The sequence below is a fragment of the Mustela nivalis genome (genome assembly GCF_964662115.1).
Source record: "Mustela nivalis genome assembly, chromosome: X".
Taxonomy (NCBI): Eukaryota; Metazoa; Chordata; class Mammalia; order Carnivora; family Mustelidae; genus Mustela; species Mustela nivalis.
The window spans coordinates 65,197,608-65,222,252 of NC_139040.1; the positions used below are offsets into that span (position 1 = coordinate 65,197,608).

General features: G+C 36.9%; 2 protein-coding genes and 1 pseudogene across 5 annotated transcripts in view; 2 read left to right on the top strand and 1 right to left on the bottom strand.

The window, feature by feature from the left end:
• Positions 1-2,919, top strand: part of ABCB7 (ATP binding cassette subfamily B member 7) — a gene marked incomplete at its 5' end in the record, with an annotated part of 170,507 nt that extends 167,588 nt beyond the window's left edge. The window contains one exon of the mRNA XM_082716518.1: positions 1,634-2,919. Coding sequence (XP_082572644.1) covers positions 1,634-1,849 — 216 coding nt within the window. The 3' untranslated portion in view covers positions 1,850-2,919. The remainder of the gene's footprint in view (positions 1-1,633) is intronic.
• The window catches only part of ZDHHC15 (zDHHC palmitoyltransferase 15), a 1,212,570-nt gene that overhangs the window by 428,936 nt on the left and 758,989 nt on the right, over positions 1-24,645 (top strand). The gene's annotated exons all lie outside the window — the stretch shown is intronic.
• On the bottom strand, positions 7,856-9,263 carry LOC309855902 (large ribosomal subunit protein uL3 pseudogene; annotated as a pseudogene). Its single transcript has one exon. The product of its transcript is annotated as a large ribosomal subunit protein uL3 pseudogene (transcript).

The window sequence follows — 24,645 nt, forward strand, 5'->3', positions numbered from 1 at the left end:
CCTACCAAGTATCCAGCACAATGAATGGAAAAGAAAACACACACACGCCAGAACACATACCATAAAATTTTAGAATTGAGGATAAATAAAACAGCCTTAAAAGTTGTGAGAGGATTGTCTCAAAGCGGTGATCGTCATGGGGGATTGAACTAATAGATCCCCTAATACAATTGATTATGAGAAAAATAGTATTTAAACAGTCTTTATAATTCTGGATGAAAGTTTTGAGAGAATTACCAATAGTGACATAGAAAACTAAGAAAACAAAAAAAATGTGGCAGTTACTAAGTCCAGGAAGAACAAAAATTTTACAAGAAAAAATATATAAAATTCTAGTATCTTACTTGACTCAGCAGGTAATGCTTTACATGGTCATAATAAGGTAAACACTGAATATTAACTTAAACAACACTTGTGCTATAACCAATTTTATTAGAAGAGTGTAAAAATTAAACAGTGGTGGGGTAATAAAGGAGTGCTGAATTTCATAATACATGTATATATTCATATATGTATTTTTAAATACCAGAAGAAATAGCTATGAATTTGTGGATAGGAAGGAGATAGGTATGAAGGAGGAGACAAAAGACTTTTTTGCTATAAGCTTTTAATCTTACTTTTTAAGATACATACATTTGTGCTTTAATATAAATAAAAGTAATTTAAAATATATTTTATACATTTTTACTATAGGATAATTATTTGTGATTTATTTCATTGGTGTTTCCACAAAAATAATTTTATTTTTTTCTAGAAACTTTTGATGAAGTTTTCACTGAGGATTTTGTTTTTGAGAATGGTAAATAGAAAAATATAAACCATGTAATCCAAGGGGAGTTTTGTGCCAATGAAGTGATCCACACATACCTAGGTTGAGAACTATGTTCTTCATAATCCAGAGGAATTTAAATAGCTGAGCAAAATAGTTCTTTTTTAAACTGCCTAGCTAGCAATGAAAGAGGAGTCTTAAATTAACCACTCAGATGTGGAACAAATTTTAGTTGTTTTGCTTAAGGGTATATTTGTAAAGGTCCTATAACTGGGAGTACCAGTAAAAGTGACAAAACTCCTTTTGTCTCCCACCATGTTTAACAGTAGCTGTCCGAGGCAAATTAATTGTAGATAGGAGCTTGGAATCTATACCAAATCTGTAATGTTAAGTTTAATATCCATTGTTAACAAAAATAGCTACTGGAAGAGATAAGCTTTTCATGGAGAAATCTTTTATTTTAAAGTATACATAAGGATTTCAGGGTATTTAAGTCCCTGTTACAAATCACAGTGCTTTTGATTAAATATTTACCAATTATAATCACCTTTAAAATTTTTCACCTTCCTTTTCTGCCCTTCAAAATTAAAAATAAAACATTAAAATTTCATTTCTTTTAAGTTAAATGGTTTACAGTATATGGGATTTCATAGATTTTTGTTTGTTCACTACAGTAATACCTTAATAGTGAAGAAAGCGTCCTTACCTCAATTTTTCCTACTTGTGCTATGGATAAAGAATTGGGAGAGGTATTTTAATGAACGGAAATCCTTCAAAATCCTTAGTTAGAAATTATTATGTATTTTCAGTTATTATGCTAGTTATATGACCTTTTTCTATGTTTCTCTTGCTTTTGCTTTTTAGGGTAAGATAGCTGAACGTGGTACCCACCATGGTTTGCTTGCAAACCCTGGCAGTATCTATTCAGAAATGTGGCATACACAAAGTAGCCGTGTGCAGAACCATAATAACCCCACATGGGATGCAAAGAAAGAAAATATGTCCAAAGAGGAGGAAAGGAAGAAACTACAAGAAGAAATTGTCAACAGTGTGAAAGGCTGTGGAAACTGTTCCTGCTAAGTTGCATGAGACTTTTTTTTTTTGACACATTTGCACTGAAGCAGAATTGTTTTATTAAAAAAAAAAAAAATCATACATTCCCATTTTCTATAATCCTTTTTAGATAAGATTTGTTTGAAAAGAAATTTGAGTTTTACATCTTTCACAATATTTAATGTGACATATGCATTTAGCTCCAAATTACCTTCTTGTTAGTGCCTTAGTTATGCCTAAAGCATGTTTTTTGTTACTATTTCACTTTGCCCCATTTCCGTTTTGGGGGGCCTGATAGCCATTTGATATCCATAATCAGATGAATTACATTGGATTCCAAATTTTAATAGTTTTTTATTTTAAGTCTCCTTTATGCTTACAGTTTAGATGAAAAGTATCCATTACTTTTTTTTCTTTTTAAAAGAGGACAGTGTAGGTTCATTGTTTCTCCTCTTCCCTCCCTGCTGACATACTTCAAAGATAGATACCTACACCTTCATTTTTTTAAAGTCTGCCACTGTATAGTTTTTGGAGGAAAAACCTTAATTCTCATGTATGTATGTAGAATGTTCTTCATCATTAACCAGCATCTCTAGCAGTGGGAATTTTAATTTTTCATCAGAATGAGTTATTGCTCTTGTTTGGGACCAAAATTTATGCCTTTCTCTTTAACACTTAAAACCCTGATGTAATTTGACAGTTGTCGTACTGGGAATGATCTAAAAAGCTTAGAAAGTTAATTGCCCTTCTATTTCCATCTTAACTATAGTCCTTTTGCTGTCTGAAGCTATATGAAGAAAAAACTAAATGGAATGTATGCATACACAGATATGTGTGTGTGCACATGCTCACAATTGTATATAGAGCAACAACCACTTAAAGATTATTAATGACCTTGAGGTAAATAGGAGAAAGTTATGTATATGTACTCTAGATGATTGGGACTTTAATCAGTGACATGTCAGAATTTATTACAAGATCTTCCCTTCCTTCTTCAGTAATTTAATGAGTTCCTTTAAATGTGACTTAACAAGGAAGAGCCCAAACAAAATGATCAAGTTTTACCTGTTAATAAAATGTTGGTATATGTTCACTTAGAAGCTCCTCTCTTTTCCAATTTAAATAGCTTCTTTTCTTTCTGAAAAAGCTATTTTCTTTTCATATGATTAGAGATGGTCTCAAGACCATTGGATCACGTGGTCATTAGCCAGTATTTTCAGCTACTAAAAACTTGAATAACCTAAAAAACAATTATTGTTAGGGCCATTAAGTAAGTCTTAAATATTTTCTCTTAACTTCATCATATTAAGATGGTTCCATACAGTGAAATAATGAACAAAAGGAAAGCTTCCTAGGATGACTCACTCAGAAGAAAATGTCAAGAAAAGTGGCATTTATTATAACAATAATTTTATATTACAATATTACATATTCACATAAAGGTGTATAAAGTATAAATTTTTAAAATCAATATTGCAACGTAATTTTTTAATGGATTGGGATGAATAAGCTACAGTTTTAGAATATGGGCTCTGAAAATGGAGTAAGATGATGGGGTTTTATTTCTTATATCCCTGTATTTTTAAAATTGCATATTTCCTTCCTAAAGGGAATCCCAATTTGCAAAAATTGAAACGAGTAATTTGGGATCAGAAAACCTGATGCCTTCCTTAGGGTTTTTAACATAAAAATATCTTGGTGAATGGATAGGTTCATTTGGAAGTTTTTTTCAGCAGTTCAAATGTGAGGGTTAACTATGAGAATCAAAAAGAGGCCTAGGCATGTGGACAAACTCAAAGTATACATTTACTTTAACTCTAAAGGGATGTGCACCTTTTATATACCTTATGATAAGTATTTTGCCTTTTCCCTTAGATGTTGACGAAGATCAGTTTGTACAAACGGTTAGTATAAAAATAAGTTTTAAGGGGCACCTCCATGGCTCAGTCTGTTAAGTGTTCAACTCTTGCTTTCAGGTCATGATCTCAGGGTCATGGGATTAAGCCCTGCGTTGGGCACTGAGTTGGGCATTGAACTGCTTAAGATTCTCTCTCTCCCACCGTGCCCCCCACATAGATAGATAGATGATAGATAGATAGATAGATAGATAATTTTGCTTTAAGGATAAGGTATTTAAAGATTATATGAATTTTTGTTTCTGGGTCACTTTGTCCATGTTGTCATCTTGCTGTCATCCTTCCTAACTGCTGGATGTATCAGTGAGTAGCAGCTTTTGCCAGTGCATATTTATAATTCATATATACCTTCTACCTTTATCATAGGATGTTCTGTTGTAGAGTAATAATTGAAAGCTTTTAAATATAGTTGCATTGGCAGCTTTCTTAAATTATAAAAAGTCCCTTTCCCCCTGCTTTGAGTATATAGATTTTGAATGTAAACTATATAGTAAAGGACATACTAAATCAAATACGCTAGTTAAAACTATTTAGTTAAGACAAAAACAGCTCAGCAATGGAGTTTCTTTATTAGTTTTATTGTTATAGCAATTTGTATAGATAATCATTACTAAATAAACAATATATCTTTGTGACTAGAAACGGGTGGCCCATTGAAGCAACTTTTTTCTGCAATGCATAGGGAGAACTGATATTTTGTCATTCACACACTCAGAGTAAGTATGAATAATTAATAGACACCCTGGGGTGTGGCCTTAGAGCCTTATGCTGAAGGTAAAAACTTGGAATTGTCACAGAGAGAAAGTAATTATTTGCAGATTTCATAATATAAGTAAAATGGTAGTAAATTATAGTGCTTTAACTTAGCATTAAGCTGTTATATTTTTGATGACCAGTCAGTGAAAGGCAACTTTCCGTTGCCCCAAGTTTTTCAGTTCTAATGATTAGGAAGGAAACCTTTGGGGTGAGAAATTTTTTTTACTGCAAAGCATGCAAAACTAGTATTTTGATTAAGTAAAATTAGAATTAATTGTTCTAATTAAAAACAAGTTGGAACAGTTTTGGCTTAAAAAGGCAGTGGATTGTTTTCTTATTTCTTGTTCTCACACAGCTGCAGAGCATTTTTCACTGATTACCTTCTATTCTCATTTCTACTTTATAAAAGCATAAGGTATTTAGAGTTGCAATATAGAGGCCTTTAATGTAATTTCCTCATTCGGAAACCGAATTTCAGGAGAAATCACTGGTTTTGCGAGAGACCAAGTTGGAATGAAAACCCTGGCTCTTGACACCTACTCCATTTCTCTTTTTGCTGGACATTTCCACTAAGAAGCTAAGTTTAAAAATGTATTGAAGGCTGAGATTTCCAGAATGTTGAAGTGAGCAGCTCAGTAGACCTTCTCTGCAGCGAAACAACTTAACTGTTGGAAATTATTTTTTAAAAACAATAATTTAAAAATCTCTAGAAATTATGCAAAGGTCATATGTCAATTGGAAAAATATTGATTCAAGAAAACCTATTAAATATCAGTAAGAATAGCAAGAGTCTGGCATCTGAAGAATCAACTGCATAACCTCTACCATACCAGGTCTGTGTTACAGAAGCTTGACCTTGGGTATTCTATTTAGGCAGGTGTGGTAAAGATGCTGGGAGGAGCTAGGGCTCCTCCCCCCAGCTCCCACTCCAGGGCTGTGATTTCATCCTGGCAGGGGTAGCTGCCTGCATTTTTTACCCCCCAACTCTGTGTTGAAGAAATTTATTCCTCACAGGCACAGCCAAGAGGACTGATGATACCTTCACCATCCAGCCTCCATTCTTTGAGTGGAAGCAAACTATTCTGTGTGCAGGGTGAGAATACTGAGGCCCTGATTTTTCCACACTAGCTTACTCCAAGTTTGGACGTTTCACTCAAGGAGAGGATAACTCAGAATACCAGGGACTGACACCATGGCCCAGTGTCCACTTAGGGAGTGGTGTTTTCACTCTTCGCCCCTTGCCCCCACACCCCCAGCTTTGGTTCAGAGGTCCTTTCTTAGTGCGAAGGTATGCGATGAGAACAAAGAATTCCACCTCTCTGCCTGGGGATTCCACCTCTGCCTGGGGGACTGATTTCATTTGAAACAGCATGGAGAACTCTATCCCTAAGGACATTGTCAAAAACAATGGGGATCTTGGTGGAGAGCAATTAGGAGGAGCTGGTGCTAGAAAAGCAGCAGAGCAGCCAGAATTTTAGTAAAGAGAAACCAAGAGGGAACCAGAAAGAGCCTTCCTGGGAGCAAAGTCAACTCAGGATTTAAGAGATTTGCGTGTGCTAGGCTGCACCTAATCAGGACAATTAGAGCAGAACATGGGACAGACTGAAAAGCATTTCCCAGTATATGTAGACCCATCAATACAGAGCAAACACTTCGTTGGCAAAAGGAACTTGACCAAACACTGAACAATAAGTTGTTCTCATCTAGAGGTGACTATTAGGAACACAGGCTTAAAAACAAAATCACACTCCTCCTTGGCAGTCTAGAAGACTGTGTTATATGTCTAAAACTGTGCCCTCCCAGAAAAGAGAAGGATCCTCCCAATTACCAGTCCCTGGCTGAACATGGGTCAAAAGAAAACTGCCTGATAACAGCCTCCAAGTACATTCACATCCAATGGTAAAAGGTAAAAATCTTAGCAATAAATGCATTATGCCCACCCAGAGATAACCCTTAGGTGGCTAGACTAAAAGAGATAATATCAGGCTGCATACTGCGGGGGAAACAACCAAGTAAATGCTGATCCCTTATAGGAGGAGGATCATTATCCAGAGTTGCTATAAGATACTATAATAAAAAGTCTGCTTTATAATAAAAGATTATAAGAAATGCAAAGAAACAGGAATGTGCCATGCACACACAGGAAAAACAGGCAGTAAATACTGCTTAAAGGGGCCAAGGTGGTAGCTATAGCATATAAAGATTTATTAATAAAGAAATAGAAATTACTTTTAAAGACCCAAATGGAAATTCTGAAGTTGAGAAGTACAGTAACTGAAATGAGAAATCTACTAGAGAAACTCAATAGTATATTTGAGCTGGCCAAAGAAAATCCACTAAGTTGAAGATGTATCAGTAGAGATTATTCAATCTGAGGAACAGAGATAAAAAATGAAAAATGTCTTCAAGAGAAATGTGGGGCACCATTAAAAATTCAACATATTCAAAATGTAAGTAGCCAAGGAGAGGAAAGGAGCAGAAAAAATACTCAAAGAGATGAACGGGAGCATCTAAATTTGACAAGAAATACTACACATCAAAAAAGCTTAACGCCAATTAAGAAAAACACAGATGTTCAAAGCTAAAGATAAGGCGAAAATTATAAAAGCTGTAAGAGATAAATGACTCCTCACATACCAGGAAACTCCCATATGATTAACAGGTGAGGTTTCTCATAAACAGTGGAAGCCAGAAGACAGAGGGATTGCATATTCAAATTGCTGAATTTAAAAATCAAGGGACACCTGGGTTGAGCGTCTGCCTTTGGCTCAGTTCATGATCCCAGGGTGTTGGGATCGGATCCCACAACGGACTCCCTGCCTGCCACTCCCCATCGTTGTGTTTGTGCACTCTCTGACAAATAAGTGAAACCTTTAAAAAATTTTTAAAAATAAGTATCACTCAGGGTGCCTGGGTGGCTCAGTGGGTTAAAGCCTCTGCCTTCAGCTCAGGTCATGATCCCAGGGTCCTGGGATTGAGCCCTGCATCGGGCTCTCTGCTCAGCAGGGAGCCTGCTTCCTCCTCTCTCCCTGCCTCTCTGCCTACTTATGATCTTTGTCTGAAAATAAAGTAAATAAAAAAATCTTAAATAAGTATCACTCAAGAATATTATATCCAAAACTATCACTCGAAACTGAAGGTGAAATAAAGATGTTATCATTTAAGTAAAAAGAAAACACATGGCTAATAAATCTGTATTACAAGAAATACAAAGGAAATTATCCAGGCAAAGATCAGGTGACACCAGATAGTAATTCAAATCCACACACACACACACCCCAGAGCACCAGTATAGATACATCCGAGTCACTCATGTAGATAATTAGTAAAAGACAGTATAATTGCATGTTTCTTCTTTCTTTTAGAAGAATTTGTTTCTCCCCTGGAAGATAATGTTTATTGAAATTCCAGCAGTTGTGCAAGCTGCTCTTGACATTAAGCAGCTGCTTCTTCCAGTTTGTTCTTTCATAAGTAGTCCCATGAATGTTTCCTTATCCTTCACAGTCTGGAATCAGCCATGGTCAAACTTAGAGGTGATGTCAATGAACTTAAGGTTAATCTCCAGGGCCTGTCATTTGATCTGCACGAGCAACAACTTGTGGAGAGTAAGCACTTGCTTCTTGGTTATCATCACATGGCCTTTCTGCATGACAAAGTCATTGGACACTTCATCATAGTGGACAAAGCCAACATGGAGGGTTGATGCTCTTGTCAGATCAAAATCAGTGGAAACATTGTTCTTGATAAGTTTGCCATCCTTGATGAGGTAGCCCTGGCCAACCTTGTAGATCTTCTTGTTGATCTCAGTGCAGTGATGGTAGACTTTTTGCCCAGCCCATTGCACAGAGAAGGCCACTTGGGCAGGATGCTATACCCCAATACAGCCCACCTTGCACAGTTCCTGGTGGGTCTTGCAGGGTAGCTTCTTGGTGTGCCAGTGGCTGGTGACACTAATGACATCTATCATCTCATCCTGCCCAAACACTAGGTTCATAAGAACCTACTGTTCCAGGTTCTCATGGGCCTATTCCAGCTTCTCAGTCACTGTGCATCTAGTCTCCTGGATCTCCATGAGGTGGGCTTTCTTCTGGCATAGAGGAAGCAGGGGCATCTGGGTGTGGGCGATGACACAGATGATTTGTCTGTACTTCTTCATGCTGTTGAGGTCCTTCTCTAGCTGCTGCTTGCCAGTCATCATCCTGCCACTTGAAGTATTTGGTTGAAAGTCTTAGACTGATGCCAATTCTTATAGAAGTGCCCTTTAACTCATCATGAATGTGCTCAGCAAAGATGGTCTTAAACACAGAGACCTTGAGTGGTTTCTTCATAGCCCATGATGTCCACAACTACCATGGATGGTACCTCCACAATGGTCACGTTTTCCACAATTTCCTTCTTTTTCACCTGGATTCTGGCCTTTTGACCCCTCACACAACGTGAGTCATGCCAGCACTGTAGATGAGGAAAGCTGTGAGGTGAATAGAGTCATCCTTGGGGATGCAAGTCAACTTCCATGGTGCCAGTCACTGTGTTTCTGGGGCAAGAAGCCCAGGGACCCATGCCTGGGAAGGGAGAGTTTCCTATGAGACATTCTGCCACCAAATGCTGTCAGTAGAGTAAGAAAATTTTAAAACTTCACTTAAGTTGACTTAGAAAACAAACACATGAATCAATGTGTATTCTTTCATTGGGAGTAGAAACAGAGATATCTTGGATTAATGAAAATAATTCTTGGAAATGAAACCAGATGATATTCAGAATCCACAAGAACAAACTATGGACTCTGAAAAACAATCTGAGGGTTTTGAAGGGACGGGGAGTGGGAGGTTGGGGGAACCAGGTGGTGGGTATTAGAGAGGGCACGGATTGCATGGAGCAGTGGGTGCGGTGCAAAAACAATGAATACTGTTACACTGAAAAGAAAAAAAAAGAATATCTGATAGGCATGCTATGAATCATATATTAAATTGTGTTCTGACTTAAATTTAAAGCATTAGCTTAAACAATTCTCTATGGAATAAATAGTATCTTGAAAAAAAGAACAAATGAAGAGAGATAAAATTGTATGTATGATGATTAATATAACAAATTCTATGAATATACACTTATCCTTCTCTTCGATGTTTTGAAAGATATAAGATCATATAAACAAATAATTTTAACTATGTATTGTTGAGTTTGATACTATACACACACACACAAATGTAACATAGATAAATGTAATACATGTAACAATAGCACAAAAAGGTGGTATGGAAAGGAGCTATATAGGACTAACTGTTATATACTTCTTTGGAACTAATCAGTGGAAATGCAAAGTGAATCCTGAGAAGTTTGGATGTATATTTTAAGACCTAGAACAACCACTAAGAAAGTAACTGTAAGAAATATACTTAAAATATTAAAGGGATCAGGATGGTATGCTGGAACATATCCACTTAATACAAGAAGAAGGCAATAAAGTGGGAATAGAAAAAAAGACATGAGGCATATAGAAATAGTTAAAGTAGAAGATGTATCAATATTAAATATGAATTAAATCAAAAGGCAGAGACTGTCAGATTGAATTACAAAAATCAAGATCCTCTACAAAGAGTGATAGTTTCTTTCTCTTAGCTGATTCAGATGCCTTTTATTTCTTTTTGTTGTCTGATTGCTGAGGCTAGGACTTCTAGTACAATGTTGAATAGTAGTAGTGATGGTGGACATCCCTGCCATGTTCCTGACCTTAGGGGAAATGATCTCAGTTTTTCCCCATTGAGAATGATATTCGCTGTGGATTTTTCATAGATAGCCTCATTGTCCAAAGTCATCTGGACAATGCCTTTGAGATATATACCTTCTGTCCCTACACTTTGAAGAGTTTTGATCAAGGTGCCTTTGAGATATATACCCTCTGTCCCTTTGAGATATGCCTTTGAGATATATACCTTCTGTCCCTACACTTTGAAGAGTTTTGATCAAGAAAGTATGCTGTACTTTGTCAAATGCTTTTTCAGCATCTATTGAGAGTATCATATGGTTCTTGTTCTTTAAATGTATTGTATCACATTGATTGATTTGCGGATGTTGAACCAACCTTGCAGCCCAGGAATAAATCCCACTTGGTCACGGTGAATAATCCTTTTAATGTAATGTTGGATCCTATTGGCTAGTATTTTGGTGAGAATTTTTGCTTCTGTGTTCATCAAGTATATTGGTCTGTAATTCTCTTTTTTGGTGGGGCCTTTGGTTATGGGGTCAAGGTAATGTTGGCCTCAAAAATGAGTTTGGAAAGTTTTCCTTCCATTTCTATTTTTTGGAACAGTTTGAGGAGAATAGGTATTAATTCTTCTTTAAATGTTTGGTAGAAATCCCCTGGGAAGCCGTCTGGACCTGGGCTCTTGTTTGTTGGGAGATTTTTGATGACTGCTTAAATTTCCTTACTGGTTATGGGTCTGTTCAGGTTTTCTATTTCTTCCTGGTTCAGTTTTGATAGTTCATAAGTCTCTAGGAATTAGGAATGCCTCCATTTCTTCCAGATTGTGAAATTTGCTGGCGTATAGTTGCTCATAATATGTTCTTATAATTGTGTGTATTTCTTAGTGTTGGTTCTGATTTCTCCTCTTTCATTCATGATTTTATTTATTTGGGTCCTTTCTCTTTTCTTTTTGTAAGTCTGGCCAGGGGTTTATCAATCTTATTCTTTAAAAGAACCAGATCATCGTTTCATTGATCTGTTCTTTTGGTTTCCTTTTCATTGATTTCTGCTCTGATCTTTTGGTTTCTATTTCATTGATTTCTTGTTCTTTTGGTTTCTTTTTCATTGATTTCTGCTCTGATCTTTATTATTTCTCTTCTCTTGCTGGGTTTAGGCTTTCTTTGCTGTTTGCTCTCCAGCTCCTGTAGTTGTAGGGTTAGGTTTTGTACTTGAGACCTTTCTTGTTTCTTGAGAAAGGCTTGTATCACTATATACTTTCCCCTCAGGACTGACTTTTCTGTGTCCCACAGATTTTGAACCATTGTGTTTTCATTTTCGTTTGTTTCCATGAATTTTTTCAATTCTTCTTTAATTTCCTTGTTGACCCATTCATTCCTTGGTAGGATGCTCTTTAGCCTCCATGTATTTGAGTTCTTTCCAACTTTCCACTTGTGATTGAGGTCTAGTTTCAGAGCATTGTGGTCTGAAAATATGTAGGGAATGATCCCAATCTTTTGGTACTGATTGAGACCTGATGTGTGACCCAGGATGTGACCTATTCTGGAGAATGTTCCATGTGCACTAGAGCAGAATGTGTATTTTGTTGTTTTAGAGTGGAATGTTCTGAACATATCTGTGATGTCCATCTGGTCCAGTGTGTTATTTAAGGCCTTTATTTCCTTGTTGATCTTTTGCTTGGATGATCTGTCCTTTTCAGTGAGGGGTGTGTTAAAGTCCCCTACTATTATTGTGTTATTGTCAATGTGTTTCCTTGATTTTGTTATTAGTTGGTTTATATAGTTGGCTCTTTCCATGTGGGGCATAAATATTTAAAATTGTTAGATCTTCTTGTTGGACAGGCCTTTAAAGTATGATATAGTGTCCTTCCTCATCTCTTATTATAATTTTGGCTTAAAATCAAATTTATCTGCTATAAGGATTGCCACCACAGCTTTCTTTTGATGTCCATTAGCATGGTAAATTGTTTTCCACCCCCTCACTTTAAGTCTGGAGGTGTCTTTGGGTCTAAAATGAGTTTCTTGTAGACAGCATATTGATTTTTTTTTATCCATTCTTATACCTTGTGTCTTTTGATCGGGGCATTAAACCCATTTACATTCAGGGTAACTATTGAAAGATATGAATTTAATGCCATTGTATTGCCTGTAAGGTGACTGTTACTGTATATTGTCCCTGTTTCTTTCTGGTCTACTATATTTAGACTCTCTCTTTGCTTAGAGGACCCCTTTCAATATTTCCTGTAGGGCTGGTTCTTTTAATTTTTGTTTGTCCTGAAAGCTTTTTATATCTCCTTCTACGATACTTTATGTGGAAAACCGAAAAGACTAGAACTCATAACAGGAATCCAGTAAAGTGGCAGGATATAAAATCAGTGCACAAAAATTAGTTGCATTTCAATACACCAAGAAAAGACAGAAAAGAGACAGAAGAAAGAGAAATTAAGGAGTCCATCCCATTTACAATTGCACCCAAAACCATAAGATACCTAGGAATAAACCTAACCAAAGAGGCAAAGAATCTGTACTCAGAAAACTATAAAGTACTCATGAAAGAAACTGAGGAAGACACAAAGAAATGGAAAAACATACCATGGTCATGGATTGCAAGAACAAGTACTGTGAAAATGTCTATGCTACCTAAAGCAATCTACACATTTAATGCAATCCCTATCCAAATACCATCAATTTTCTTCAAAGAAATGGAACAAATAATCCTAAAATCTGTATGGAACTGGAAAAGACCCCAAATAGCTAGAAGAATGTTGAAAAAGAAAGCCAAAGTTGGTAGCATCACAACTCCAGACTTCAAGCTCTATTACAAAGCTGTAATCATCAAGACTGTAAGGTCCTAGCACAAAAACAGACACATAGATCAGTGGAACACAATAGAGAGCCCAGAAATAGATCCTCAACTCTATGGTCAAATAATTGATGTGGACAGCCACATGCAAAAGAATGAAACTGGACCACATCCTTACACCAGGTAAAAAGAGACTGAAAATGGATGAAAGACCTCATCCATCAAAATTTTTGAGGAGAACACAGGCAGCAACCTCTTCGACCTCAGCCACAGGAACTTCTTCCTAGAAACATCAACAAAGGCAAGGGAACAAGCGCAAAATGAACTCTTGGGACTTCATCAAATCAAAAGCTTTTTTGCACATCAAAGGAAACAGTGAACAAAACCACAAGACAACTGACAGAATCGGAGAAAATATTCGCAAATGCCATATCAGATAAAGGGCTAGTATCCAAAATCTATAAAGAACTTATCAAAATCAACACCCAAAGAACAAATAGTCCAATTAAGAAAGGAGCAGAAGATATGAACAGACATTTCTGCAACGACATCTAAATGGCCAACAGACACAAAAAATTGCTCAATGTCACTTGGCATCAGGGAAATACAAATCAAAACCACAATGAGATACCACCTCACACCAGCCAGAATGGCTGAAATTAACAAGTCAGGAAATGACAGATGTTAGAGAGGATGCAGAGATAGGGGAACCCTCCTACGCTGTTGGGAAGGCAAGCTGGTGCAGCCACTCTGGAAAACAGCATGGAGCTTCCTCAAAAAGTTGCAAACAGAGCTACCCTATGACCCAGCAATCACACTACTGGTTATTTACCCAAAAGATACAATTGTAGTGATCCGAAGGGGCATATGCACCTGAAAGTTTATAGCAGCAGTGTCCACAATAGCCAAACTATGGAAAGAACCTAGATGTTCATCAACAGATGAATGGATAAAGAAGATGTGGTATATACAATGGAATACTATGCAGCCATCAAAAGAAATGAAATCTTGCCATTTGCAACAATGTGGATGGAAATAGAGGGTATTATGCTTAGCGAAATAAGTCAATCAGAGAAAGACAATTATATGATCTCCCTGATATGAGGAATTTGAGAGACAGAGTGGGGGAAAAAATGAAACAAGATGGAATCAGGAAGGAGACAAACTATAGGAGACTCTTAATCTCACAAAACAAACTGAGGGTTGCTGTGGGGGAGTGGGTGTGTGGAGAGGGTGGTTGGGTTATGGACATTGGGGAGGGTATATGATATGGTGAGTGCTGTGAAGTTTGTAAGCCTAACGATTTACAGACCTATACCCTTGGGGCAAATAATACATTATATGTTAATAAAAATAATTAATGAAAATATATTTTAAAAATTCAGATCCAACTTGATCCAACAGGTATTGTGTCTATAGGTGAACCACTTCATATTCAAAGATATAAATAGGTTGAAAATAAAAGATGGGAAGGGTGCCTGAGTGGCTCAAGTGTTAGCGTCTAACACTTGGTTTTAGCTTAGGTCATGATCTCATGGGTTGTGAGATTGAGCCCCATATTGGGCTCCATGTTCAGCATGGAGTCTGCTTAAAGATTATTTCCCTTTGCCCCTCTCCTCACTTTATCAAATAAATAAATAAATCTTTTTTTAATGAATGAGAAATGGGGACCTGGGTGACTCAGTGGGTGAAGCCTCTGCCTTCAGCTCAGGTCATGATCCCAGGGTTCTGGGATTGAGCCCCGCATCAGGCTCTCTTCTCCACAGCGAGCCTGCTTCCTCTTCTTTCTCTCTATGCCTGCCTCTCTGCCTACTTGTGATCTCTGTCAAATAAGAAAAATATTTTAAAAATAAAGGGGAGGTGAACCATGAGAGACTATGGACTCTGAAAAACAATCTGAGGGGTTTTAAGTGGTGGGGGGGGGTGGAAGGTTGGGGGAACCAGGTGGTGGGTATTAGAGAGGGTACGGATTGCATGGAGCACTGGGTGTGGTACAAAAACAATGAATACTGTTCTGCTGAAAATAAATAAAAAATAAAAAAAATTTTTTAAAGAATGAGAAATATATATATATGTGTGTATATGTATATCTATAGGTACATATATGTATATTCTCCAAGAAAGAACTGTAAGAGAGTTGAAGTACTTGTACTAATATTACAGAAAATAAACTTTAAAACAAATAAATGCTACTAGAGATAAAAATGGATATTTCATAATGATTAGAAATTCAATCTATGAGGAAGATATGACAATTTTAAACATATATACACCTAAGAACCTATCTAAATACATGAAACAAAAACTGACAGAATTGAAGGGAGAAATAGACAATTTAACAACAATAGTGGAAAATCTCAAGGCCTCTTTCAATAATGGTTAGAACAACTAGCCAGAAGATCAAGGGAATAGAAGACTTAAACAGAATACACTTTTTGCCAAAGTGCACATGGAACATTCTTCAGGATAGATTAAATGCTAGGCCAAAAAAAAGTGTGTTGATAAATTTTAAAAGATTGAAATCATATAAAACATGTTCTCTGGCCATAATAAAAATATTAAAAGTCAATTATAGGGGAACAAAATATGAGTACTTCAGAAGGAAATTAAGTCACTTTAAATATGGATCAAAGAGGAAATCACAAGGGGAAACTATGGAGATGAATGAAGATGGAAAAACAGAAATGTATGGGATGCAGTTAAAGCTGTCATTCAAGGGAATTTTGTAACTATAAATGCTTATATTTTAAGGCAAGGAATATCTCAAATCGCTAACCTAAACTTCTGCCTTAGGGAAATAAAAAAGTGCAAACTGAACCAAAAGCTAGCAGAAAGAAAATTTAGAGCATAAGTCAGTGAAATAGAGGATACAAAATCAGTAGAAAAATTAACAAAGCCACAAGTTGGTTCTTTGGAAAGATTAAAAAAACTGAATTTTTTTTTAAAGATTTTATTTATTTATTTGACAGACTGATCAAAAGTAGGCAGAGAAGCAGGCAGAGAGAGAGGGGAGGAAGCAGGCTCCCTGCTGAGCAGAAAGCCTGATGTGGGGCTTGATCCCAGGACCCTGAGATCATGACCTGAGCTGAAGGCAGAGGATTTAACCCACTGAGCCACCCAGGCGCCCCCAAAACTAAATTTTTTAAACTAGGTTGACGAGTAACAAAATACTGAAGACTCAAATTGGTGGGGAAAAAAGAATGAAAGGATATCACTGCCAATTTTACAGGTAAAAACAAACTAAAAATATGAACAGGGAGGGGAGGTATAATGGTGGAAGAGTAGGGGACCTTGTTTCAACTGGATTTAACCACATAGTTATCAAATCTGAACACCCATGAATTCAACTAGAGATGAAAGAAAAGAATATTTGGAAATCTACAAGTAGAAAAGGGACCACTTTTTGCAAGGTAGGACATGCAGAGGAGTGTTTTTGAGGAGATATATCAGAAGATAAATGGGCGGAGGAATTTGGTGCACCATGATTGGGCAGCTGCTCTCCATGCCAGGACCATACAAAGTGCAGAAGCACATCCTTCCCCTGGGAGGATAGGGGTGCGTGCACACCACAGGAGTCTGCAGAGTTTGGCACATGCAGAAGTGAAGACCATTTATCCCTGATGATTTACTAAAGAGAGGGGAGTGAGATCTTTCTACTCTGATCCTGAAGATTGGGCATGGCCATTTTTATTTTGATGCTCTAAAGAGGCGCAGAAAACCTTCAGGGATCAGAAGACACACAGAGCAACTTAAAACAGCTTACACTGAGCCCAGTCCTCCGGCAAGGGGTAGTGCAACTCTGCCCAGGCAAAGACACCTGAGAATCAGTGCAGCAGGCCCCTCCCTCAGAAGACCAACTGGAAGAACAGGTAAATAGCAAGTTTACAGACCATACAGGACTGTAAAACTCCAGTGTTAGGGAAAAATATTATGTAGAATTTAAGGTGTTTTTTTTTTTTCTCATGATTTCCTTATCCTTCAGTTTAAAATTTCCCATTTCTTTTTTTCTTTTTTCCCTTTCCAACTAGGTTCTTATTTTATCAACTCTTTGTTTTTAAGTCCTTTTTTATCTTATTTTTTAAATTTACATTTTATAGATATATTCTTCACTTTTGTCTTCCTTTCACTATATTGAATTTTCTCTCTCTCTCTCTCTCTCTCTCTCTGTGTGTGTGTGTGTGTGTGTGTAATTTGCTTTCTTTGTTTGGGGGATTTATTGTCTTCTAAAACACAGACCAAAATACATTCAGGACCAAGTTGATCATCCTGTTTTTTCCACCCTGTAAGATTATATTCTCTCCCCCAAATTTTTTTCCCTTTTTCTTTTTCTTTTCTGATTTCTGACCTCTTTGGATTTGTCTAGTGTATATTTTGCTTGGGTTGTGGTTGATTTTTTTGATAGTGCTCACTTCTTCATCCATTCTTCTCTGGGCAGAATGACTAGAAGGAGAAATTCACAACAAAAGAAAGAACCAGAGGTAATACTCTGCCACAGAGCTAATCAATATGAATATAAATGTCAGAACTAGAATTCAGGATAACAATTATCAAGTTACTAGCTGGACTTGAAAAAAGCATAAAAAACATTAGAGAATCACTTCATGCAAAAATGTGGTCTAATCAGGCCAAAATAAAAAATGCTCCAACTGAGATGCAGTCTAAATTGGATTCTCTAACAGCTAGGGTAAATGAGGCTGAAAAGAGTCAGTGACATAGAAGACAAGTTAAAGGAAAGTAAGGAGGCTGAGAAGAGAGAAAAAACAAGTAGTGGACCATGAGGGGAGGCTTCAAGAAATCAGTGATGCCGCAAAACGAATTATATCAGAATTGTTGGGATGTCAAAGGAGAAGAAAAAGAGACAGGGCCAGAAGGTATATTTGAGCAAATTGTAGCTGAAATCTTCCTTAATCTGGGGCGGGAAATAGGCATTCATGGCCCAGAGACAGAGAAGACCCTTCCCAAAATCAATAAAAAATAGATCAACAACCAAACATGTAATAGTGAAGCCTGCAAATTTCAGAGATAAAGAGAAAATTCTGAAAGCAGCTTCAAACAGTAAGTTCCTAACCTACAGGGATAGGAATATTAGACTGGCATCAGACCTATCCACAGAACCTGGAAGTCCAGAAAATGCTGGCATAATATATTCGGGGTACTAAATGAGAAAAACATGCAGCCAAGAATACTTTAACCAGCAAAGCTGTTATTCAGAATAGAAAGAGAGATAAAGAGCTTCCAGGACAGACAGAAACTAAAAGACTATGTGACCGCCAAGCCAGTCCTGCAAGAAATATTAAAGGGGATTCTGTAAGCAAAGAGAGAGCCCAAGAGTAAGATAAACCAGAAAGGAACAGAGACAATCTACAGGAATGGAGACTTTACAGGTAATATAATGGCACTAAATTAATTTCTTTCTATAGTTACTCTGAATGTAAATGGGCTACATGCTCCAATAAAAAGACACAGAATATCAGATTTGATTTAAAAAAAAAAAAAGCAAGGCCCACCCCTATGCTGTGTACAAGAGACTCATGTTAGATTTAAAGACACCTCCACACTAAAACTGAGGGGGTGGAAAACCATTTTTCATGCCAATGGACTTCAAAAGAAAGCTGAGGTAGCAATCCTCATATCAGACAAACTAGATTTTAAACCAAAGACTATAGTATGAGTTGAAGAGGGACACAATGTCATACTTAAAGGGTCTACCCAGCAAGAAGATCAAACAATTATAAATACTTCTGCTTCTAATTTGGGAGCAGCCAATTATATAAACCAATTAATAATCATATTAAACACATTGATAATAATACAGTAATATTAGGGGAGTTCAATACCACACAAACAGCAATGGACAGATCATCTAAACAGAAGATCAACAAGGAAATGAGGGCATTGAATGAGACACTGGACCAGATGGACTTCACAGATGTTTACAGAGCATTCTATTCTAAAGCAACAGAATGCACATTCTCGAGTGCACATGGAACTTTCCCTAGAATAGACCACAATAGATTACAAATAAAGTCTCAACCAACACCAAAAGATTAGGATTATTCCCTGCATACTTTCAGACCACAACGCTTTGAAACTTGAACTCAATCACAAGAGGAAATCTGGAAGGTACTCAAACACTTGGAGATTAAAGAGCATACTATTAAAGAATGAATGAGTTAAGCAGGAAATTAACACAGATTAAAAACTTTGTTTAAGTTTTAAATATTAAAAACAAAAATTTAAAACTTCATGGAAACTAATTAAAATAAGAACACAACTGTTCAAAACCTTTGGGACACAGCAAAGGTGATCCTAAGAGGGAAGGATATTGCAATACCAGCCTCTCAAATAATTAGAAAAATCCCAAATGCACAAGCTAACCTCATACCTAAAGGACCTGGAGAAGGAACAGGAAGTAGAGTCTAAACCACAAAGAAGAGAAATAACCAAGATTAGAGCATAAATCAATGAAATAGAAATGAGAAGAACAGTAGGACAGATAAATGAAATTAGAATCAGTTTCCTTGAAAGAATTAATAAGATTGATAAACCCCTGGCCAGACTTATCAAAAAGAAAAGAGAGAGAATAAAAACATGAATGAAAGAGATCACAACCACCACCAAAGAAATACAATTTAAAGAACATTTTAGGGGCGCCTGGGTGGCTCAGTGGGTTAAAGCCTCTGCCTTCGGCTCAGGTCATGATCCCAGGGTCCTGGAATCGAGCCCCGCATCGGGCTCTCTGCTCAGCAGAGAGCCCGCTTCCTCCTCTCTCTCTGCCTGCCTCTCTGCCTACTTGTGACCTCTGTCTGTCAAATAAATAAATAAATCTTTAAAAAAAATAAAAAAAAATAAAGAACATTTTATAAGCAACTAAATGCCAAAAACTAGGCAATCTGGAACAAATGGATGCATTTCCTGTAAATTATAAAGTACCAAGACTGAAACAGGAAGAAATAGAAAATATGAACAGAACCAGCAAGGAAATTGAAACAGTAATCAAAAACTTCCCCCTCAAAACCCCTAAGAGTTCAGGCCAGGCCACATGGCTTCCAAGAGGAATTCTATGAAATCTTTAAAGAAGAAATAATGCCTATTCTACTGAACCTATTTCAAAAAGTCAAAATGGAAGGAAAACTTCCAAAATTACTCTATGAGGCCAGTGTTACCTTGATCCCCAAACTGGACAAAGACCCCATCAAAAAGGAGAATTACAGACCAGTATCACTGCTGAACATGGATACCAAAATTATCACCAAGATACTAGCCAAAGGATCCAACGGTACCTTGAAAAAAACTATTCACCATGACCAAGTGGGATTTATTGCTGGGCTGCAAGAGTGAGTCAACATTTGCAAATTACTAAATGTGTGATACAGTACATTAATAAAAGAAAGGACAAGAGCCATATGATCCTCTCAACTGATGTAGAAAAAGCATTTGACAAAATACAACATCTTTCTTGATTAAAACTCTCCACAGTGTAGGGAAATACCTCAATATCATAAAAGCCATCTATAAAAAATCCACAGTGAATATGATTCTTAATGGAGAAAAACTGAGAGCTTTTCCCCTAAGGTCAGGAACACAACAGCAGTGCCAATTGGCACCACTGTTGTTCAACATAGTATTAGAAGCCCTAGCCTCAGCAATCAGACAACAAAAAGAAATAAAGTCATTCAAAATGGCAAAGAAGAAGTCAAATTCTCATTCTTTATAGATGTCATGATATTCTATGCTATTCTATATTCAATATTCTATGATATTCTAATTGCTAGATCTGATACATTCAGCATCATGGCAGGATATAAAATCAATGCACAGAAATCAGTTGCATTTCTATACACTAACAAAGAGAAAGAAGAAAGAGAAATTAAGACATTGATCCCATTTACAGTTGCACCCAAACCCATAAGATTCCTAGGAATAAACCTAACCAAGGACACAAAGGATGTGTACTCTGAAAACTATAGAACACTTATGAAAGGAATTGAGCAAGACACAAAGGAATGGAAAAACATTCCATGCTCACGGATTGGAAGAATAAATATTGTTAAAATCTCTATGCTACAGAAGCATTCTACACATTCAAGACAATATCTATCAAAATATCATTGATATTTTCCACAAAGCTGGAACAAATAATCCTAAAATTTGTATGGAACCAGAAAAGACACTGAATAGCCAGAGTAAGGTTGAAAAACCAAACCTGGTGGCATCACAGTGCCAGAATTCAAAGTATATTACAAAGCTATAATCATCAAGACATTATAGTATGGGTACAATTGTGGACACAGAGATCAATAGAACAGAACAGAGAACCTAGAAATGGATCCTCAACTCTAGGGGCAACTAATCTTCAACAAAGCTGGAAAGAAAATCCAATGGAAAAAGACAGTCTCTTCAATATATTGTGCTGGGAAATTTGAATAGCCACATGTAGAAGAATGAAAGTGTACCATTTTCTTACACCATACACAAAGATAAGCTCAAAATAGATGACAGACCTCAATGTGAGACAGTAATCTATCAAAATCCCAGAGGAGAACACAGGCAGCAACTTCAGCCACAGCAACTTCTTGCTAGACACCTTTCCAATGACAAGGGAAACAAAAGCAAAAGTGAACTACTGGGACTTCAAGATAAAAAGCTTCTTCACAGCAAAAGAAACAGTCTACAAAATTAAAAGGCAACCTGTGGAATGGGAGAAGATAGCTGAAGATGATATAACAGATAAAGAGCTTATATCCAAGATCTATAAAGAAATTCTCAAACTCAACTACCCCCCCAAAAAATAATCCAGTCAAGAAATGACCTGAAGACATAAACAGACACTTCTCCAAAGAAGACATACAAATGGTTAACAGATACATGAAAAAATGTTCAACATCACTAGCCATCAGGGAAATACATATAAAAACCACAATGAGATACTGCCTTATACCAGTTAGAATAGCTAAAATTAACAAGACATGAAACAGCAAATATTGATGAGGATGTGGAAAAAGGGGAACCCTCGTACACTGTTGGTGGGCATGCAAGCTGGTACAACCACTCTGGAAAACAGTATGGAGGTTCCTCAAGATGTTAAGAATAGAGCTATCCTATGACTCAGGAACTGAACTACTAGGTATTTACCCCAAAGATACAGGTGTAGTGAAAAGAAGCAGCACCTGCACCCCAATGTTCATAGCAGCAATGTCTGCAATAGCCAAACTGGAAGGAGCTGAGACATCCTTCAACAGATGAATGGATAAAGAAGATGTGGTACATATGTACAATGGAATATTAGCCATCAGAAAGGATAAATATCTAAAATTTACATTGATATGGATGGAACCAGAAGGGATTATGCTAAGTGAATTAAGTCAAGCAGAGAAAGACACTTATCATATGGTTTCACTCATATGTGGAACATAAGGAATAGTATGGAGGACCACAGGGGAAGGTCAGGAAAACTGAATGGGAAGAAATCAGAGAGGGAGACAAGCCACATGAAACTCATGACTCCAGGAAACAGACTGAGGGTTATGGAAGAGAGAGGGGTGAGGGGATGTGTAACGGTGATGGCTATGAAGATGGCATGTGTTGTGATGTGCACTGGGTGTTAAACACACATAATGAATCATTGAACACTACATGAAAAACTAATGATGTACTGTATGTTGGTTAATTGAATAGAATAATAAATAAACATATAAGTAAATAAATAATAAATTTTTTAAAAAGTGAAGACACTTAGAGTGTGAGAAAATATTTTCCAATAATATATCTGATAAGAAACTGTATCCAGAATATATAAACAAAATTACAACTCAATAACAAAAATCCTAATAACCCAATTAAAAATGGGTGGAAGATCTGAATAAAATTTCCCAGAGAAGATGTACAAATATCCAATAAGCATATGAAAAGTTGCTCAACATCATTTGCCATTAGGGACGTGCAAATCAAAACTAGAGGGAGATACCACTTCACACTCACCAGATGAGTATAATTAATAAGACAAAATAGGATTGTTTGCAAGGATGTGGAGAAATTTGAACCTTCCTACAGTGCTAGTAGGAATGTAAAATGGTGCAGTTATTTGGAAAACAGTCTGATAGTTCCTCAAAGCACCACTCCTAGATAGGAGCCCATTCATAATAGCCCAAATATGTAAACAGCCTAAATGCCCAACAACTGATGAATGGACAAATAAAATATTTTATATCCTGGATATATCATGGAATATCATGGCAATAAAAATGAAGAATGAATTACTAATCCATGTTACATATGTATTACATATGGATCCCATATTGTGTGCTTCCACTTTAGAACATGCAAATCTATAGAGACAGAAGGTAGAATAAGCTGCCTAGGGATGTGACTGTGTTTTGGAGGAATGAAAAGTTACTGTTAATGGGCACAAAGTTAAGAATATTGACTATAGCCTGTGTTGTCCTGAGGCTCATGACAAAATATGTCTTTTGTACATATGCTGTGTTAACCTTAAAAAATAAAACTGTCCATTATTCTATCAGTAAAAGATGGGTTTATTCAGAAATAGCAGAGAATTCCAATCTAAGGAAAGCATGCTATGACAAAACCGTGGGAAAATCCACCAAAGGAGAAGAATGCTCTTTTATAGAGGAAAGTGAGAAGTTGGGAAGGCTGTTTGTAAACAAAAAAGTTTCTTGGAGAAAAATGGGAGTTCCAGGTATAGTGGCTGAGATGTTGATGGGGGAGGAGGATGCTTTCCTTCCTCCTGCTGGGGTAGTAAGGTACTGTCCATGGGGCAAGGTCTCTTTCAGGGTCTATTCCTATAGTCTGCAATGACTATGAGTGGTAGAGTGTGATAGCTCCCCATGTTGAACCTCCCAATTCCATTTCCTTTTATTAATTTTCACCTTTCCCCCCTTTTTAAATTAAATTTATTTATTTTCAGAAAAACAGTTTTCGTTATTTTTTCACCACACCCAGTGCTCCACGAATCCGTGCCCTCTATAATACCCACCACCTGTCACCCCAACCTCCCAAACCCCCACCACTTAAAACCCCTCAGATTGTTTTTCAGAGTCCATAGTCTCTCATGATTGACCTCCCCTTCCAATTTACCCCAACTCGCTTCTCCTCTCTACCACCCTTGTCCTCCATAATATTTGTTATGCTCCACAAATAAGTGAAACCATATGATAATTGGCTCTCTCTGCTTGACTCATTTCACTCAGCATAATCTCTTCCAGTCCCGTCCATGTTGCTACAAAAGTTGGGTATTCATCCTTTCTGATGGAGGCATAATATTCCATAGTGTATATGGACCACATCTTCCTTATCCATTTGTCCATTAAAGGGCATCTTGGTTCTTTCCATAGTTTGGTGACCGTGGCCATTGCTGCTATAAACAGATGGCCTTTCTTTTCACTACATCTGTATCTTTGGGGTAGATACCCAGGATTGCAATTGCAGGGTCATAGGGAAGATCTATTTTTAATTTCTTGAGGAATCTCCACACTGTTCTCCAAAGAGGCTGCACCAACTTGCATTTACACCAACAGTGGAAGAGGGTTCCCCTTTCTCCACATTTTCTCCAACACATGTTGTTTCCTGTCTTGTTAATTTTGGCCATTCTAACTGGTGTAAGGTGATATCTCAATGTGGTTTTAATTTGA